We start from the raw sequence: 20,143 nt of genomic DNA on the forward strand, positions 1-20,143 counted from the left end.
AATCGTGATATCGGGCTCCAGAATAATCAGAGTATTAAAAAATGGTCTCTGATTTTTGAAGCAAAATTTTCATACTTTGCTTGGCAATCTTTTTGGATACACAAGCCATTTGATCAGAAAAGAGTAGAAGGATGGCTTTGAATCTTATTCAGTCACACAGCTGAAAGAGGTTAGAAAGACCACTAGTTATCATTAACCTTGTGCGAAGGTAGTGAGAGGTCTGGCAGTGCTGAGTGAAGCAGGTTAAATCCAAAGCCTTAGTGCAGATTGAGAGCTGAATCACATCCATATGCATTAAAACTGACAGGGAATATAGGAAATCATGAACTCTTTTTCTGTGCCCCTCTGAGGAACTAGGGATGATGATTGGGTTGGGAAAAGGAGAGGTTATGGTTTCCTCTACTTTAACATTAGCAGAGAGCATCACCCCAAAGCTTTCACCTCCCCTCAGTGACAAACTTGGGTGCAAGCCGAGGACTTCCGCACTGCTCAGGTTTCATTGCTCTTGGTCCCATTTAAAGAGATGGAGAAGGTGGGAGAAGGCGCTGAAGAGTAACACCTACCGTTTCAATTCCATTTCTGCAACAGGGCTCCTGTGTTTATCAAACCTACAGGCATTTATATTCCTCCCATAATCTGCCACTTTTTGGGGCATGATTCTGAGCCTCACAAGCATTATTAACAGCTCTGTCCTAGAAATTCTGTCTTTTAAAAAAATGCATAGGCACAACATGATCTTTCCAAGTACAAGAAGGTCAGCGTACGGAAGGCCTTTCTCGAGGGAGGCAATCCAAACCTCTGGGATTTTTACTGGAGTTACGTAGAGACAGTCTGTCTGCACTGGAATTGATTACTGTCATTGCATGTCAGCTTCCTCTCACGACTCTGGAGTGGAAAGGAAGGAGAGGATCTCATTAAAGACATGCAGTAAAGAGTCTGGGGGCCAGCGTTCAGCAGCTACCCCTAGCCTCAGGTCTTCCTCCTCCAGCCCTCGGAAGATTCGCAAAATTGATCCAGGGCAATTTGAATAGGGCATAATTGCTCTGAAAGGAATGTTTGCTTGTAATTGCCAGCAAATCTTGAAATAAATGATGAGATGGTGGTGAACCCTTTCAGACATGCTGAACAACTTCTTGGCCTATCCAAAAAAAAGCTGGTGTTCTGGTAAGCGATCTGTTCTTGAGTTGTTACAGCATGGTATATGCAAAAGTGAGATTTTATCCTGAGGTATGTCTAATAAATCTTTCTAGCTAGTTTTCCCTGGTATAGAAATGTAAAAACAAGTACAAAAGGAGATAATACTTCTAAAAGTTAAAACAATGATCCCTTTAGTTAGTTTGCAGGTCAACAGCTGATTTTCATATAAATTACTCAGATGCACTGAAACACCTCAATTTGTTCTCCTTCTCTTTACATTTGCATTTTTCTCTGCAGTCTGCAGCCTCTGGCTAAAAAGACTCATCTGAATAAAAGTTTATGTATGTTGCCATCTCCTAATGATCTGTACATTTTTGTGTTTGACAGTGTACCAGTTGCAGCAAGAGGCGCCACGTCCCAAGAGAATCATCTGTCCTCGGGAGGTCAGTTCTTCTTTCGCTCTACCTTGTTAAATCTGATGAATTGTCAGCAGCGTATGATTACCGAGAATCTTTTGTACAGTCTATGACTATTATTCTCCTTAATTTTTCATTTTTCTAAGCCATTATTTTATATAATCATTTTTCTTAAGGTTGATTAATTAGAGCAGATTAATATTTGCTAATTAGGCATGGAGGCCTCGTTCTACCACTGGAAGCCCCTTCATTAGACAAATACTCATTAATCATTGCTTACTGTGCTTTTCTGTATACTACCTAAAGTTTTGTCTATCATTGTAAAAATGAAGGTATATTTTCTTCCTGCATCTGCATATTAATGTCTGCGTGATATCTTTCAACATGATACATGTCGCTCCAGTTTGTTGAAGGCATTCTGCTGAGGATTATGTTCAAGTTAAAATACTGAACTTACAGCTGCAGAGATCAGGTCTGTTACAGAAACTTTGAAGATTATTGGATATCAAGTTTATAGGGCTGAAGGTTTTGCTGAGTCATCCTGTCTCCCTGTTTTCTTTTTCTGTATTTCTTCATTTCTACTTAGTTAGATACATCAGTTCCTCAACCTGCATGGCATAACAGTAATGGAAAACATATGTAGATGTCGCTGCTCAATCGATAAAACTGTGATAGCTTTATCTTCTATAGTGTCAGGGACAAATTTAGTGCAAATAGACGTGTAATAGAAATACTAAACGCATGAAGTGATTACACGAGGTATCAAAGATGATGTGAAAGAAGATAGAAATTGCGGTTCATCAGCGTGATAGATAGCTCTAGTCTCAAATGTCATCCTGAGCTCTGACCTGCTTCCCACACTGTGTACCCATTGAAGTAGAGCCCTAGCACAGCGTCTGCCAAATATTAACAGATACAGTCTCAAAACAGTTTTGTGTAGGGCAGGAGGCTTTGTACCAAGGCATGGGTAGATTAAGTAAGTTGCCCAGGGTCATGAAGGAGATCCATTGCGAAGCCAGGAGCTGAATCCAGTTTTCCCGAGTCCACCCTGCGCCTTAACTAAAAGGCCATTGCATTTTTTCTTTCAAGTGCCGTCTACCAGTTGTCTCAGGGCAGGGGGGAGTAAGATCTTGGCCTCAGACTAGAAGTCTTCAAGCCCTGTCAGTTCAGGATGCTCCCAGGACGTATACGCAGGATGCTAAGAAGGGAAAGCAAAACACCAGAGTGGGTGAACCCTCCTGTCATCCTTTCTCCCTGTCAAAGACAAGGCTCAGGGAGGAGGAGCATGCTGTAGCCCTGTGGGACTCCAGTGCATGTGTGTTGAAGGATTTTAACCAGACTTTCCTCTCTGAAATTCCCATGCAAAACCAATGACAGGTAGGTCTCTGTGGCTGATATTCTCTAAAGGAGAGAACACTAAGGCTTTTACTAAATTAATATCGCATAACAGGCATTAAACTAGTAATGGTACAGTTGAAAAGAGTTAAGGTAAACAATTTATTTACTTCCGGTGTGGCCTTAGAAGAGTTTCTCAGTTTGTGTGAGATAATAGTTTATCTAACATTATATTTATCTATTTCATACTGGAACTACTTTGAGGAAGAACTTGTCTTGAGAAAATCTGATTAATCAGCATGGAAAACTTAGGAGCCCTTGCCTACAATTTGAACTCATCTTTGTGGTGATACAAGTGACTTAGTCTGAATAAGTTTAATCCTAAATTTATTATGCTAACTCAAATTAAAGCATTTTTTTTTAAATTGCCTGCATGAGTGAAAATTTGAATCAAGGTAAAATGTGCTTTTAAAGTGGAGTAGCAATTGTGTTCTTGTGCCAGAAACAAGATTATCTACACAAGAAAGTGGAGTAAATGTGCAGCTATGCACTCTTTACCAGTGTACTATATTGAACTTATTTCCTTAGACTCAAGAACATGTTAGGGACAACCAGACAACCGAAGTTGTCCTTTGCTGCCTTTGCCCGATGTTTAAAGACAATATATATATAGTGCCTATCCGGTTCACTTCCAAAGATTTGCAGAAAGAAGCTACGGTCATATTATATTAACCAAATTAATATGTAATTGGCAAAGCAGTACATAACAAAATAAGTTTAAAATGTCTGATTCACACAATCTGGGTTTGGTTCTGACTAATGAAGCATTTTTAGTGGCTTACTTCATGGACTGACTGAAGAGAGTCCTATTTTGAAAATTTAGTTAAACAGCTGAAAATAAGAGACTTTATTCCGAGGTAGGTATATAAAGCAGTATGGATTCCCATAAATGTGGTCTTTGGTTGACTTCTTGTTACTTGCATAGCACAACTGTAGGTGTTTGCAACCTGACTGCTAGACACAGAGATTCTCTGACCCAAGAGGCAAAAACCACTACAACACTGATGACTTGCATTATTTTTACATATAGTTGGAGAGGTGGGGCAGGTGGGGTGTCCTGATAACTAGATTGCTCCTTGTGGTTCATATTACCACTTTTATATAAAGTAGAACTACATACTGGTTTTATAGAGCGTCACAGATTATTTTAGAGAGAAAATTCATCACTATGTTCCTACGGCACCTATTAGCTTTTCCTTAGCACGCAGAGTGTTGGGATTGTTTTTCTTGGTTCTAGTTTGACTTCAGTGTAATCTGATGATTGTATAGGCTTGCCTCACTAAAGATGGTGTCTTATTTATCCTACATTTCTGTCAGTTACATAGAAAAATCTCAAAATCTCATTTTGTGTTATGTATATGAAAATATATTAATTGGCAATACAGTAGTTACTTAGTATGCAACATGATGCTCATCCAGCATCTGGAGAGCAGATGTCAGCAGTATGTGTGACTGGCAGGGGAAAGATTTATCTCTCTCTGTGCATATCATAGAAACTGGGCTTTGTTGAGGGTGTTCTCTTGTGGATGTATAATTTAGGGTTCAAACTGCTTCAGACAAATTTAAAAATTGGAAATACTTTTAATTCATTCATGCTTATGGGAAGATGTCTTTCGTTCATAATTGCCAAATTCTGCACTGTTCGCAAGGAAATTCAAACATCTGCTGCAAACAAAATCTGTAACACCAACAGATAAACTTATGAACGGTTGGGTTTATTTAGTTTTTTTTCCTCTCACCACTTGGTGTTTTCATCATTCCTCCATCTTTTCCATTGCCATCTTCCACATTCTCTGCATTCATTTGCTCTTCCATTACCTCTCTGTTACTCCATAGTCTCAGGGGTTTTAGCCTCAGATCTCTGCAGTTCTACCACCTCATTTGTGTGGATTTCTTGATTAACTATACTGTGGAGACAGAAATCACCTCTCCTGATACACAAACCATCAGACTAAAAGCTGGGACTGTAAATAAAACATGAACATTTATATCTTTGTGTCTTTGAGCTTTGCTATCGTGATTTTCCTTTTCTTTCTTTTTTCCTGCATAAATATCTTGTCAGCAAAAGCAGGTCATTCCTGCAATGGGAATCATATTGAATGAACTGTTAGGGCTTCAGGTATCTAACAGCTTTTAATTAATCACCACTGGCAGCGGGACTAGTGTGAATACCCTACCTTCCCGATAACATTGGATTTCTGCCAATATCCTCATTTGTAACCATATTCCTTCCAGCAATGTTATAATGATTTATTTTTTAAATAGAAAAAGTTTCATTTAAAAGCTCCATTCAGGTGGAGGAGTAGCTTTTAATTATTACACAAGTGTGCTGATAGGCATCAAAGAATCAGATTCATGTTGTGAGGAAGTCATATTATAAAGCATCTTTTAGGGTTTATTCTACAGAAATGCTGATAAAAAATTACAATCTCAGAAAATAATCCAAGCATTCAACTTCCTGGTTTTATTCTAAAGTAACATTTTAAAGAATTCTTAATTTTAAGAAATATTTTAATAGTAGACAAGTCAAAATATCTTCTAAGGAAGTGAAAGCTTTAATATAGTAAAAGAATTAAGGAAGAATGGTGACATTATTTGGGAACATTTTTGGTTAAACTATAGGCTTGTTATAAATTTCCTTTGAAGAGGGAGTGAGTCTTACCCATGAGGTTTTTTGATTACTTGTGTGAAGTCATTCAGATATTCATACCTGTGAATGTTATTCCTGTTCTATTTCAAGAAAGTCTTAATTGCTGACAACAATTTTTGACACTGATGGGTTTGTCTGCATTAGACTTTGTATATTCCTAACAGTGTCTTGGCCAAGCCAGTGTCAGCCACAGTGAGAAACTTCTAAATTTCCCTAGTGTGGACAAAGCCTTAGAGCCCTCACTTATATTATTGTGTAGAAAAATGTCAGTTAATTGCCTTCCTCATCATTCTGAATTCCAAATAGGTTGTGTCAGAAGTGGTAGAGATTATTATCTCTGCCTTGAAAGCATCACAATTATAATTTCTTTACTAAAAGCAAAAATTATTACAAAAGTGAGACTTTTCTCTGTAAAAAATTAAAAATTCCCTGTTTCTTTTTGCTTAAGTGATTGTGGAAGATTAAAATAATGATAACATATTCAGGCTGTACCACTGAGGGTCTTTCACTCTAACCATCCGGAGGGTCTGGGACTGTTTTGACCCTCTGGGTATCCATTACCCAGATTTATCAAAACAAGTATATAGACAGTGGCATTTCATAGAGCATAACTGTTGAAATGGTCACTAGCAGGTTTATAATGATATTGCCATCCTTTACTTTACTAGCAGGTAATACCCAGGATCTTTACACAGCTGCAAAACTGAACGACTGTGTATTATTCCTTACTCTGTTATCCTCACAGTTTCTTCTGAAGGATTCACAGGATTCAAGCTGAGGGCAGTGCAATTAGTAGAGTATCATTTAAACAACAGCAGTATGGAAAAGTGCTTTAGAAATGCTGGTTACTTTTGTCAGTCCTTCTTTCAGGTACAAAAATGTTTTGTATTTGTACATAAGAAAAAGCTTGTAGTTTGGTAAGCTTGAGCAAGGTTGTTCAAATTAAGCCTTAGTAAGATGTTTGCAGAATATATCTGACTGGATAATAAGTATTTAATCATTGCAATAAGTCTCCCATTAATTCCCTTATTCTGCTCGCTTAGTGACCTTTACAAGCTGAATATTTTCTCTTTCCCTCTGCCCTCATCTTTCTAAGAACAATGTCTATACTGTGGTAAAGTACTAGAGAGCTGTAATAGGTATTGAAATTGGCCATAAAATCGGTGGTAAATAAAGAGAGGAAATGGGAATTTTCATGGCACTTGTTCAAATCACTCTACTGCAAAAAGTCAGACACTACTGTGAGAAGGTGTCTCTTACTGTCAGTCCTGAGAGCTTATCTAAGGTAATTCAGAATATTATATTATCTTTTCCTTAGAAAGAAACCTCGGAACACACACAGTGACACACCAAGAGACCCCATTAGCCAGCAATTAAACGAAAATGAGCAGAATTGTTCTGAAACCTATTTTCGTTAATGAAAATGTTCATACATATAGGACTTAATGGAGCCTATACCTTCAAATTCTTATAATATTGCTGCTGCTTTAATTATGTTTTCATAATTCTGTCTTTATGATAGAAACAAAAAGAAATGAGGACACAGTAGTAGTCTGTGGGTTGCAAATGAAGCTGAAGAGCAATTTTGAATAGACATTGACAAAAGGAGGGAAGTTCTTCAACTGAAATCCATAGCGAAAGTAGAAAGCCTGGCTGCACTGGAAGGGGCTGGAAACAGTTGAAGGCCAGGAAGGGTCTTTCGTTAAATTGATGCAGAGGACCCGTGGCATATTGAAAGGTACTGTATCCAGCATGCCTCTCAACTGGCCACATGCAGGTTTTCCTATTAGGTTTAAAATGTGGGTTTACACCCAATGTCATTTTTCTGTGGTATCTCCATAGTTAATTTTGTCCTGCAGAGTGCCTGTGATTTGCAGCAGTGGATGAATGAAAGAACAGAGGCTGGAATATTGCTTGCCCAAAATTCCCTTGCATTCACCACATCAGAGAAAGTTGCCAGTGTTTTTTTCCAAGGCATTTTAAAGACTGACAGGAAATCTCATCTCTCCTAAAGTCTATGAAGTCTCACCCCACTGCAGTAGTAGGGTGGTGGAGCACTCAGGCAAAGACACATCATCTTCATTTTAATACTCCATTGACTACTGAATGGAGGAGAAAGCTTTCTAATTATTCTGCAGACATGACAGTAAACATTTCATTTAAGTAGTTACAGCTAAACAAAACTACAGGTTTGTCTGTTCCACTTGAGTTTCATCAAGTTTGATTTACTAATGTTCTAGGTTATGATTTGCAAATTAGACTGGTGTTCATCTTCGTCAGAGGAGTACGGTATGAACCAGTTGGTGCGTTTATTGATCACCGAAAATTGGAATAGTTAAAGCCATCCGTCTGGAAGACAAGACGGCAACTTCCAACTAATAAGCACAAATTACATGTCGCTGACTTTCTGGACTGATGAACTTGCTAATTATCCCTCTGGTCTTGGTTGAAAGCTTTGCTGGGAAGTTCCACCCTCCTCTCCTTTTTCCCTTGGAAGTATGTGATGTGTCTTTGTGCGTATTTATGATTTTGTTATTCTCCTATTTTTTATTTCCTTTTATCCTTCTTACATATCAGTCTTTTCATCTAGTTCTTTTTATTTTGACATGATGTCAAATGTCAGTAGTTTTCAAGCCAAAATAAATGAAAGCCTGTTTCATGTCTCAACTTAAAGTTTATCGATAAGTCTGTGTGTAGGTGAAAATGCTATGTGCTTGTATAGATTTGCGTATCTGTTCCAATTTAGGTTGGTATTCCTTGTGTCTGGTTAAAATAACATGTAGAAGGGGGTCTCATTGTCTCTGCTCTCTGACTGATACTTTGTGAGGTGTTTGATGTCTTTTTTCAAGATTTAAGATGAGAACATGGAGTATTGAGCAGTTGATGAATTTGTATTTCTTAGTATGAGTAAGTATAGAAACTTCACACATCTGTCTATCTTGCTTCCTATCTTCCTGTAGCTGTACATACATGCCTACGCACAGAATGAACACATTATCCAGCTACACAGGTCTTTTAGGAGGACCAAAGAGAAGTGGGCATGAACATTTTCAAAATGAAAGTTCAGAAGGTTTGCAATATAGATTTCTATTTATCCTTTGTTTCAAAAATATTTGCGTATCTGTTTGAAATACCATCATGATGATCTAATGTGTACTAACACATTTCAACTACCCAGAGAGAGTGTGCATGTGTGGTAGAGATGTTTTTTACGAAGAGTATATCTCATAAATAAGTATCAAAATATTCAGCTGTGTTGAAATGAAAGCATCTGTAAGTTACCAGATTGTTCATCATTTGGGAAATATTCTCCTACTTAGTATTTTGTAAAGGAGCTAATAGGATCTCCACCTTTTCCAGACTTGGAAAAAGTACCTAGCAGTATCTTAAGCTCCCTTATTCCTGTTCAGACTTTGCAGATAGCCTGACTTAAAAGAAATGTCTGCTGTTCCCAAGTACAGAGCAGAAGTATTCATAAAATCAGTGACAGGAGATTAACTGGATGAGTATTATGATTTCTCCTTGGATTTTTGCTTTCATCCTTCCCCTGTCCCTATGCACAGACGTTTTCCCAGTGTAATGCAGTGACAGTGCATCTCACACCCCATGATGCTGCACAGGGGCTTGTCTAAGGCCCCCTCCTCCTCATTTTCCACCTAGCCCACCCACTCTCAGTTCTGATGAGTTGTTTCCTTTTTTTTCCTCCACACCTCCAGCCCATACTCGAGTTTATAACCAGTCTCCAGCATATTGATGATAAACATTCACTTGGCACTTCTTAAGCGCAATCACTAAGCACCTTGCTGAAGGGCTGCATGTTTACACCAAACGTTAGCAGTGAGCTGGTTCAGAAGCATGTCTTTTGGGGATGCATTAGGGTAGGTGACATAACACCAATAGTTTTGTGCAGATGTGCTGTGGACTGTTGTGGCATGTGTCATAGGAATGTTTTAGTGCTTCTCACTGGTTACAGAATTGCAAGCATTTTTACTGCATTTATCTGCTGGTGCTAGGGATATTTTTCCTCCCGTGAAAATGACTCAATACATCATTCTTGAAAAAAGGGAGCACAGTCCAAATACTACATTCAAATTTTTCATCTTGCATTCAAGGTAACATTGATATTCCTTCTTACATTTAATGATGCCCTTACTGTGTGAGTGGAAGCTGCATAACAAATAGGATGACTCCTGCTTTTGCTGTTGAAGTTGTTTGAACTTGACCCTATCTCCCTTGACTATTTGGTAGCAGCCTCCTTGATTATGATTTATTTTGGTTTATTTTAGCTCACATTCAGGAGCACATTATTTTCTTTACTAGGTCAAAAAATACTTGGTTTTTTTTTCTTGTTCAATCTTGCTCTTTTCTGTTAGAGCTGAAATAGGTTCTGGTTTAGTAGCAATAGCAGATGTCCATGTTGGGGGAGATTTTGTTACCTTCTGGAGTTTGTAGTGTTTTGTCTGGTGTATTGATCGTTTGCTGTTGGACAGTTTACTCAAGGTCATAGATAGGAAACAAACCCAAATTAAAAATACCCTCATAAAGGATGCCTTAGAGCAGCTCTTTTGAGAGTCTGGTACAAGCAAGTAAACAAACAAACAAACTCAATTATTTTTAAATTCTTTGTCTTTTAAAATGATAGAAATAACCTTGACAGAGTGGAAATCAGCCTGCAGTAAGCGCCACAGTAGCAGTCAGAGCTGCTGAGCTTCCTGCGTTTCTTTGCAATGCCTTATCCTTCTGCCAGAGGGTCACTGTGCGTCTTACCTTCTCCATAGGTTACAGCACACCAGCAGAGCAGAGCTGTTGTTCAGCTTTGAGCAGCAGTTAATAAAAGCATTATTTGTGTTCTTCACTTTTGTCTTTCATTTTATATTCTTCCTAGCAGTGAAGAGCTCCACTCCTGCCTTCTCCCCAGGACTGTAAATTTTACCACGGAATATTTTGTTAGACGATACCAAACACAATTTGATGCTTTGCTATGCTGATAAATTTAAACTGATTTTTGTTAGTTAGGTAAGCGGTAACCAGTTTATCACTTGAAGGTTTGACTTTCTTCTCTAGAACAGTTCACTCAGCCCACTGCCTTCTCCCTGCTGCCTTCCCTCCTGAGAGGTGGATGGAAACATGGTATTATTGTGGTTTTATATGTGATTTATACAAGCTATTCTGCCTGCTCTCTGCTCATCGCTATCACCTGGGAGCAGTCCAGGCAGAGATGAGGAATAGGCTGGATCATGGTATCTCAGGGCTGGAAGAAACTCAAGAGATTGTCATCTCAACGTCAAGACGAGATGTTTGCATATCCTCTTCTTAAAGCCCTTCAAGGTTGAAGATTTCATGACCACCTCTGCTTATTTATTTAGTGTTTAATTATTTTTAACACTTTTGTTTGTTTAGCTCTATCTTTTTTTTTGCATTTTAAGCCTATTACTTCTTGTCATGTCTAGTAAGCATGGAGAAAACAAATTAATTTCCTCCTGAAAGAGGCCTTTTTCATAACTGTCTGCTACAGCCCCTCTCTGCCTTCTCTTCCTTAGGCCAGTCTCTTTTCATGTCTTTCACATTTGCTGAGTCCCTGTTCACTTTGGTTGTTTGCTCCAGTCTTTCTTGAGATGTGGTGCCCAAACCCACACTCAATATTCCAGCTAGAGGCTCTCCAAGTGGACATTGCAAGGAGACAATTACTGCAAGGTCTCTTGTTGGCTGCACTCTTCGTTTTATATTCCAGTATGGCATTCTGGATTTGGCAGTTTTTGCAACAGACAGCATCAGTCATTCATGTTCATTTTGTGGTCTGTAATGATGCCAGGATCCTTTTTTGCTGAGACCTGTCTAGTCATTGCCCTTCTGGTATTTTGAATGATTTTGACATCTTGCTTCCAGCTACTCTCTTGTCCTGGGGGCACCGTAGTCTGAGGCGGCTGGATGTGTATCCATCGAGTGGCCGTAACGCTGACATCCCTGAGGCTCTGGGACTGAATGACAAAAGGAGGTGCAGACTTCCAAAACTATTCATGTCACCTTTCTGGAGAGCCTCTGAAACATGGGCAGCCCAGGTGGATTATGTTCTGGGGGCTTGTGCATTGCTAGTTTCTTTCTGAGGAGTGTCTTTGCTCCTCCCTCATCACACAGCCAAAGTACGTGAACGTACTCATGAACTTACGTGTGCTGGATAGGCTTGTCATACGATGCCTATCCCATCAGTCATGCTGAATGACATTGACTGAAAATCTTAGGGGAAAAGACCATCTTGTCATTATGTATGTACCTAACGAGGGTCTATAATTGGCCTGTCCTGGCCCAGGAGTACACGTTACATTGCTGTTACTGCTAGTCACAAAATTAGCAACAGGCTTTATGATGTGATACTTTTTGCAAAACCAAGAGTTGCTTCCATTTGAAAACACTGCCAGAGATCCTGATAAGGTGATAGTAAGGAAGTGGTAAAAAGGTAGACAAATATTTCCCTTCAAAAAGAATGTTCTCCCAATTTAAATTGCTTAAGAGTCATTGATGTGAAATAATTTGTCCTATTTGGAGAGAAAGTTAGACACGCTAATTGATCTAACTAGAAATTTATTTAAGAAAAATTTGGAGGCAAAAAAAATCATTGAAGTAATGAAATACAACGTAGTTTTTTACTTCATTCCATTTAACAGGAGCTTACAATCTTCCTTAATCCATTCTGATTGTTGATTGTAAGGCTAAAGTTTGCAGTTAGCTTATGACAATTCTGCCTAAAGCTGAACAGTTCAGCCAATAAACTCCTTTTCTGTACAATCTGTTTTTACTGGCCTTGTCTTGGAAGCTTCTCTTCCAGCTCTTCTATTTCTCTGTATGTCAAACTGAGCTGAAAAACGTATTTCTATCTAGACAACTAGAATTACTGAAAAATAATTAGGATTGTTCCAAACAGAAAATAGATCAGATTAAACTTCCTTTGGGAAAACGCCTCACTGCCTGCTCTGCATGAACACACTGATGTTATTAACTCTTGGATCTTGTTTCTCTGCTCTTTCTGTGTTTTGAAGAGAGGAACAGAGAACCAGGTGCAGCTACCCATGTTATTGTTTCCCTTCCCCTTTTATATTCTTTTCATGGATGTATTAAGGCAGTGGTTGAAATAGGTAGATAGACAATGTTATGCTGTGCTGGCCCTTCTGAATTACAAACAGATTGCTGTCCTAGAGGGATTTCTAAGTTTTCATTCCAACATTTCTAGATTTCAGCTTTGGCCACTGCATAAAGAAATATGTCTTGTGCAGTGAGGCTGAAGAGAAATTAAATTTTTCTGAAATTAGGGTTATCTTATTTCTCTGGTAGTACTTACGCAGAAAGAATTCTTCAGGGTATCTTCAAATCTTCAGTGTGGTTTGGATGTCAATGCTTGCAATGAAACTCTTATCACATTAGGGGATGCTCCCCTCCTGCCTACATGATTCCCAGTAGTTTTATGATGAGTTATCTTACAGAGTGGTGTAGGATTTTAATACAATAATCTGTACATTAGCAGGAGTACGTCATGCCAGGGCTAAACCGTCCTGGCCAAAAGAGGAGCCACAAATCCCAGGGCACTAAAATTCAGTAAACTTCAAAATTATGTAAAAGTAATATCTTGAATTAGCTTAGATAGCCAGTGTATTTTTTTGAAGAAGACTTATTTCCTTCTCAGTGTTGACTTCAAACCCCAGTACAACCAACTCCACACCTTGAAGAATATGCTGTAACATAAAAAAACTTGTAAAACTAGACTAAATGTACATGTCAGGGTTTTTTTAGGGGATGGGGAGAGGCGATCAGGTTTGGCAGGCTGGGATTCAAGGCTGGAGTATGCGAAGTCTGCGCTGCATTTCATTTCTCTTGGAGCATGCTTCACGATTAGGTGTCGCTGAATGTTGCTGGCTTTGTAAGAGTACTGGATTAGTAGCAATTTAGGCTGTTTCACCATACGTCTTGTTTCCTGATCAACTTGACTTTAGTTTGAAACAATTTTGGCATTCACTGCTGATTCATAATTTATACAACTATGAATTTCAGTAGTAATGTTCAGCGTTTTCCCCATGGTTTCTGGGACAACTGCCAGAAACGCCTGCTCTGCAACAACATTTTTGGTTTGAGATTGGCAATAATACCTTTTTCTAAGCCAGAAATTGCCATCTCACATTTGAATTGAAAGCTACCACTTAATTTTAGTGGAGAAAGAGGACCCATTTAGTTTATCCTCTGTATGGGAGTAGCAAAAGCAAGCTGTGGAGCTCTTTAAGGCAAAATATATTTTCACTAGTGAAGACCTATTATTTGCCTTACGTAATTTTCCTCGGTTTTGTACTTTGTTTTTGTCTGTTCACGTAAGATTCCTAAATGTTTCAAACCCTCCGGTCTCTCCTTTGCTCAGTGTCTAGGGAGGTGGGCCGGAGGGATGGATAAAACCAGCTGGTCACCTGGGAGAGGTGGGCCTTGTTTCAACAAGGAAATTGTGAGGGCTCTAGGGAAAGGGATGAAAGTGTGCTTTATCACCATCATCTGAAAAAAATCTAAGTGTATGTGTCCTCAGAATAAGGCTGATTATTCTAGGCTCCTACCACTGGGAAACGGTCGCTTTTCAACCTGTGGATTTTCTTTCTTTCCACCACGTAGAATTCTCATAGGTGCATCTGCCTGACTTTGTGTGTGCAAGCCCATTTAGAGCAGGAGAGGGAAAGCTAATCCCAACTGAATTTCGGTCACCTTTGCCTTCTGGGGTATATAGAATTTCCCTTGAAGTTTGTACAGAGTCTGCAGTTGGCGCAAAACAGACCTGCTGGCTCCTTTGATACTTTTAAGCCTCTGCTCCATCAATTGTGCAGGCTTTTGGTTTATTTCCAAGTTCAGTTCCACATTCTGTTTTTTGATCTAGAGACCCTGATGTTATTTTGATCTTTTATCTTGCTGTAACTTTGTTTCCTTGTGTTTGTCCGTAGCCCTCAAGTTGGTTAGGAGTGAAATGATTATTTCAGGCTAAAGGTTGTGATGAGCACAGGAGATTCTTAGATTCTGGGGCACCTGGGTGGCCTCGCAGATCTGGAGCTTCATTTCAGGGAATACGACGATATCTTTCTTGCCTGAAGCCAAGTGCTGAAGTTGTGACTGTTTCAGACACGCAGATGCTAAAAGATGCTGGAGTGAAGGTTTCTGTTTAGTGAAGGAGGGGGAAGAATATAGGATTTGATGGGCTTTGTGTGGATTCTCAGAAGAACAAATATTTTAGCTCATGAATGGCAGGAAAAAATGGGAACAGCAGTGTCCAGGGCAGATCAGTCCATTGCTAGTTAAATGATAAAAATTACACATTATTGTATTGTTGCATAAGTGGTGTTGTGAGAGGGATACTTAATGTGCCTCCATTTGCTCAAGGAGTTATTTCCACATTGCTTTTATACTTTATATATGTAGGTTAGCTTTTGTTTCCGTGAAAGAGATGAAAGATTCCATGTGATGGTCTCACCTAACTCAGCTTCTGATACCTATTTTTTAATTAAGTTCCCAGCTGAATATATGCTTTCAGGGGTCATTAAAGGCTAAAAGGATGACAGGAAGGCAGCACAGTTCCCAGATAATAACATCATGTAGCGCTACTAAAGATGAACGTATGAACAACCTCCTTTCTGAGGTAACATGGATTTTTCTTGATTTTTTTTCCTTATAAAAATACAAAGGTAAAAAAAAAATGGAATTCATATACTTTCTCCTCTGTGTTGCCATATATGCACATAGAAACACAGCACTCGCACTTGGCAGTTCCTGTGATTTTGCTCTCTCTTGACTTCTGCATTTGCTTTTTCCTCTTACTCCTGCCCCTCAGAGCTCAAAAATGTTTGCATCAAGGTATTATTCCTAGGCAGGAGTTTCAAGGGTATGATACTACTATTGTTAGTGCTGTGCTACAAGAGAAATGCCGAGCTGGGAAAGAAGCGCAGTAAGGACTTGATTGAACTCCCATAGGTCTTCCACTGAAGATTCTCATTATCTTGTACAGCCTTTCGTTGATCTTGCACTGTATTGTAGCCTCAGCGACTGCAGGGTAGGAAGTCAGCTGCTCTGGTTTAGTGCCTGGCGTGTAGATTATTGAATCAAAAATGTCACATTTTTGCATTTGCTATTCAGAAATAAAAAACCTTTAAAGTTTTTATGAGTAAAATAATGAGGTATAATGAAAACAAGAACAAGAGTGCTTTTTTTCCAGTCAGATAAAATGATGACAATTCGTTGGTTTTATCCTAAAGGATGAAATAGTCTTAAAACCACAATTTTTCTGTGTGTGTGTCACTATGTATGAAGCAGTAATTCCATTTATACGGGCAGCTGTATTCAAGTATCACTCACTGAGATATTTAAAAAAAAAAAAATAAGCAAGAGCCTTTGTGTTTATCTTGTATTAAGCTCTGTCATGGTTATGCATGAAAAAAAAGTTGCAGCCCAGTAAGATGACGCTATTGATAAAGGCCACAACTGGAGAGTGGGCATCGCTTTATAAAGGCATATGTATATGAGTATGCCTGAAAAAAAAAAAAACGAAAATTAATTTGTGGTAGATACGTGCTAACCGAACGGGCCCGCGCGCTGCGAAAGCCTGGGCAGCCGTGCCCCCTGCTGGCACCGCCCGCCCCGCCGCCCGCCCGAGCAGCCGCGGGGAGGACAAAGAGGGGTGAAACACGAAATCAGGGGGCAGGGGAGCGCGCTTTTTGCGAAGTCCTCGAAAGATGGGGGTCACAGGAACGGGTTACAATGCCAGGCGTAGCCAGAGTTGCTGGGTGAGAAGGTGGGGTTCCTGAAACTTGGTTCAAAGCTCTTTGAAATAATGGGGAGGCCTTCCAGCGGCTTTTGGTCTGCTTTGGGTCGGGCCTGCAAGGCCTTGAGGCTTCAAGGAATTTAAGATGAAATCTAAAACCAGAAACCTTGGGTTTTTTTCCTCAAAATATTAAACTTTTTCTCTTCAGTCAGGCAAAAAAATGTTTTTAAGAAGACAGAGGATGTATAACAAAAATAGTCATACTTTATGTTACAAATACTAGATTGGCAAAACTGCAGTAAACTATTCTTTATCCATTTGATTAGGTTTTATATAATTTTGTCTAGTTCTATTCTTCCACCATTAATGCATGTTATTCTTCCCAGAAATCTGTCAATAAAACCGCTTCTGCTGTTGTCGTGTTTCTGTTCTTCGGTGCAGTCACGTTCCAGCCACAGTTTTGAATCCGCAGGATTTCATCACTTAGATGGGTGCAGCAGTCCTCGTTAGTAATGAAGCATAATTTATTTTTTGTGGCTTATTTAAAATTGAGTATGTTTTTTTTTTCTTTCAAAATCTAGGTGGAGAACAGACCAAAGTATTATGGAAGAGAGTAAGTATTTTTCACTTTTAAGTATCTGTTGAGTCTATCCAAAAGTCGTTGTTCTAGAACTTAAAAATAAAGACGTGATGGAGGTCTGACAAAATTTTTTGTTTTACCTTTCACTTCAACTAGGAGCTAAATGTATTGACAGCCTAATAATTTAACTTTATAATAACAGAATTGTATTATTTTAATAATAATTTTATCCTTATTACAATCCAGTAATGCTACTCACAATCCATGGACTGTGCTGCTTTGTGAGCCTGCATGTTTATTTTGCTTTTCTCAGGACAGTTTGGGGCAATAAAATATTGTCTGGAGTATTTCTTCCTTTTATTTTGGTTGTCACTTAAACCTCCCAGTGGTCCTGCAATGGCCTGGAGAGGAGAGAAGCGGGTTGTCTCTCTCACTGCCTTTTTGCGTATGTTGCTATATTTCCTCCACCCTACACAGTTGGGGAAGTACACGTGTCTACCACTGTGTGTCTACATACTGTTCTCTCTGCTAAAGTTACGAGGTCCAAAATGCCCAGAGAAGAGGTGTGTTTTTGTTGTGAGGAAAACAACAACAACAACAGACCACTAGAGTGTAATTCCTTTGTGCTCAGCAGTCTTCTTGCCAATGGGTAGTTTGAGAGGGGCTGGATCCTGCTTTGGCATGGGGATTTGGGCAGGTGAGGTTGAAGGGAAAGCCACTGCAGCAACCACTCATATCTCCTAGTTAAGCAGTGTTTGCAGAGCTGCCATTTGGCCTTTACTAGACTAATCTGCTGAGGCCCTAGCCCTTATTGCTAGCTAAATTACTTACATCACATGTTCTATTTTTTTCTTCCATCCCAGACACATAATCTGTGTTTAATGATCCTTTTCTACTATCAAAAAGCTCAAGAGCCAGCAGCTTCGCCCCTGATTACTGAAGTTTCATTTTTTAAATATTATCTTTGACAACAGGGAATTCAGATTTAGCCACTAGAGTACAACAGAGCTGAAGACGGTACCTATCTGAGTAACCCATCACGCTTCCTACAGCAGGACTTGTAAAGCTATTACAGCAATCTTTAATCCAGGAATCTGCTTGGCTGTTGATGTACTGTGGGTTTGTGGAGCGGTGGGGCTGGCAGGAACTGTAAGAAGTCACCTCGGTGAACCTGCCCAGGCAAGATCACAGTAGTTATTATCATTCAGAAAGATTTCAGAACCACTGGGACAGTCCTATAAAAGCAATTGACTCTGTGCTCAGTAGTGCTTGGAAAGAGAATGAGGAATTTCTAGGGAAAGAAACAGAAAAAACCATAATTATATCACTATATAAATCTATGATGTGGCTGCATTTTAAGTAGCGCACAAAGTTCTTGTCACTCTCTACGCCTTCTTCCTCCCTCCGTTTTAGAAAGGTTATAGAAAAAATGAAAGGTACAGCAAAGTGCAACAACGGTGGAGCAAAGGGATGCAGCTCCTACCGTAGGAAAAAAATGAACAGGTCTTCTTCAGTGAGTGTCCAAGAGAGGGACATGCACAGTATCCCTCTCAAGGTCATTGCCACGAGGTGCTGCATAAAGATATTAAAGAGTTTACAAGTGAGATGCTCACATTCATGAAGGGTAAGGTCACAGCTGATCAGACACAACTTCTGGCTAAATCAGTGATGGATGGACATGGGTGTGAAGTGAAAGAAATATGTCACTGCTTCCTGTACTCTTTCCGTAAGCATTTCTTGTCAGCTGCTGTCAGAGGCAGGCGTCTGAGTTTGGGGGATCTTGTACCATGTGCAAGCCAGTTTTATACCCTTATAAAAATGTACCAGAAATATTCATAAGAAAGCTTGGATTACCCAGTGCTTATCACCCATGGTTAAAGAAATTTCACAGATGCCCCAGGTATACTCTCCCAGTGATTTCTTAAGTTGATCAGCAGGAGAGCTTTTTTCTTAATATCTGACATAAAGTCTGCCGTATTTTATAATGAGCTTTTGGTGTTGAATAGCTTATGCTCATTATTTTTAACCTGAGTTATGAATTGCCATGAGTTTACTGGTAAAGACATGCTTAAATTATGTCATCTAGGGAATGCTTATTTCAATTTGCATGGGGCAATAAATGAGTGTGTTCCCCACCAGTAGAGACAGAAAGTATGAATCAATTTACATTATTTTGAATAGAAAGTCAGTCTGGAAAGATCACCTAAACCTAATATTTCCAACATGTAATAGTTTTGAAAAGACAATGTAAAGAGAACGGAACAACAATTGCATTTACATCCAGTGCTTTTTTTCTTCTCTTTCACTACTGAGCCAGAGGCAGTGTTAGAAATGTGCCACTTCATATGTATTGTCAGAAAAGAGAAAATGCTGAAGGCCAGTACATTTTAGTGCCTTTTTTCAGACAGCAGCAGAAATAGAAACTTTCAAAACCTCTGAGGACACCCTTAGAGACTTATCAGCTAGCAAAATGTACATAAGAGTTAAGACTCCAACTGCTGTAAAGACTGCAGTTGTACTTGTGGAAAGCTCACCGCTAAATATTGATTATTGTAAGGTTATTTGTGCATGTCATTGTGCAATGACAAAAGAATCAGGGAGGTATTGCTTTTCTCCAACACTGAATGGGGAACTCACTGAAATGAAGAAAACAGTATTTTTCTCAAGGCTATTCGTATCTTCTTCTACTTTAATATATGCAGAATAAAATTTTGAATAATTGTTGTCATTTTTTTCTCAATTTCCCTTACAAATTTGAGGAAGCAATGTTAATATAAAAACAAAGCAAACTGACAGTAAGAATGATCACTCATTTTAACTAACTCCTCTCCATTAAAAAAAAAAAAAAAAAAGCCTTTGTTCCTAGTTTTCAATTCTGTAGTAAAGCCTCTGGAAAGGAAACAAGGAAGAGGGGCATAGATTGGTAGAGGAGAAAAGTTGTGAAAAGGTGGGGCATTTACAGAAAATAGTCTTTGGGTGTGGTTGAGTGCTGTACTGACTGAAGCTGCATATACAGTATAGTTTTTGTTTTGCCTCTATGCTGGACTTGCCCAGACTGGATGACTGTCCTGCCACTTTTAGACACTTGGACGCTGCCCTAATGGCTTAGACCATGATGCTCTGCAGTGCAGAAGTTTTCAAAAGGTTTCTGGGGTGGAGGAGGAGGTGTTTCTGGTTGGATTGTTCTGTAAATC

At 39.2% G+C, this 20,143-nt stretch overlaps 1 protein-coding gene across 1 annotated transcript in view; it reads left to right on the plus strand.

Annotated features, from left to right (window-relative positions):
• Positions 1-20,143, plus strand: part of CHN2 (chimerin 2) — a 164,155-nt gene that overhangs the window by 73,151 nt on the left and 70,861 nt on the right. The window contains exons 3-4 of the mRNA XM_086742592.1: positions 1,525-1,580; positions 16,951-16,982. Coding sequence (XP_086598718.1) covers positions 1,525-1,580; positions 16,951-16,982 — 88 coding nt within the window. The remainder of the gene's footprint in view (positions 1-1,524; positions 1,581-16,950; positions 16,983-20,143) is intronic.

Source organism: Chlamydotis macqueenii, chromosome 2 (genome assembly GCF_036417535.1).
Source record: "Chlamydotis macqueenii isolate bChlMac1 chromosome 2, bChlMac1.mat, whole genome shotgun sequence".
In the NCBI taxonomy this organism is placed as follows: Eukaryota; Metazoa; Chordata; class Aves; order Otidiformes; family Otididae; genus Chlamydotis; species Chlamydotis macqueenii.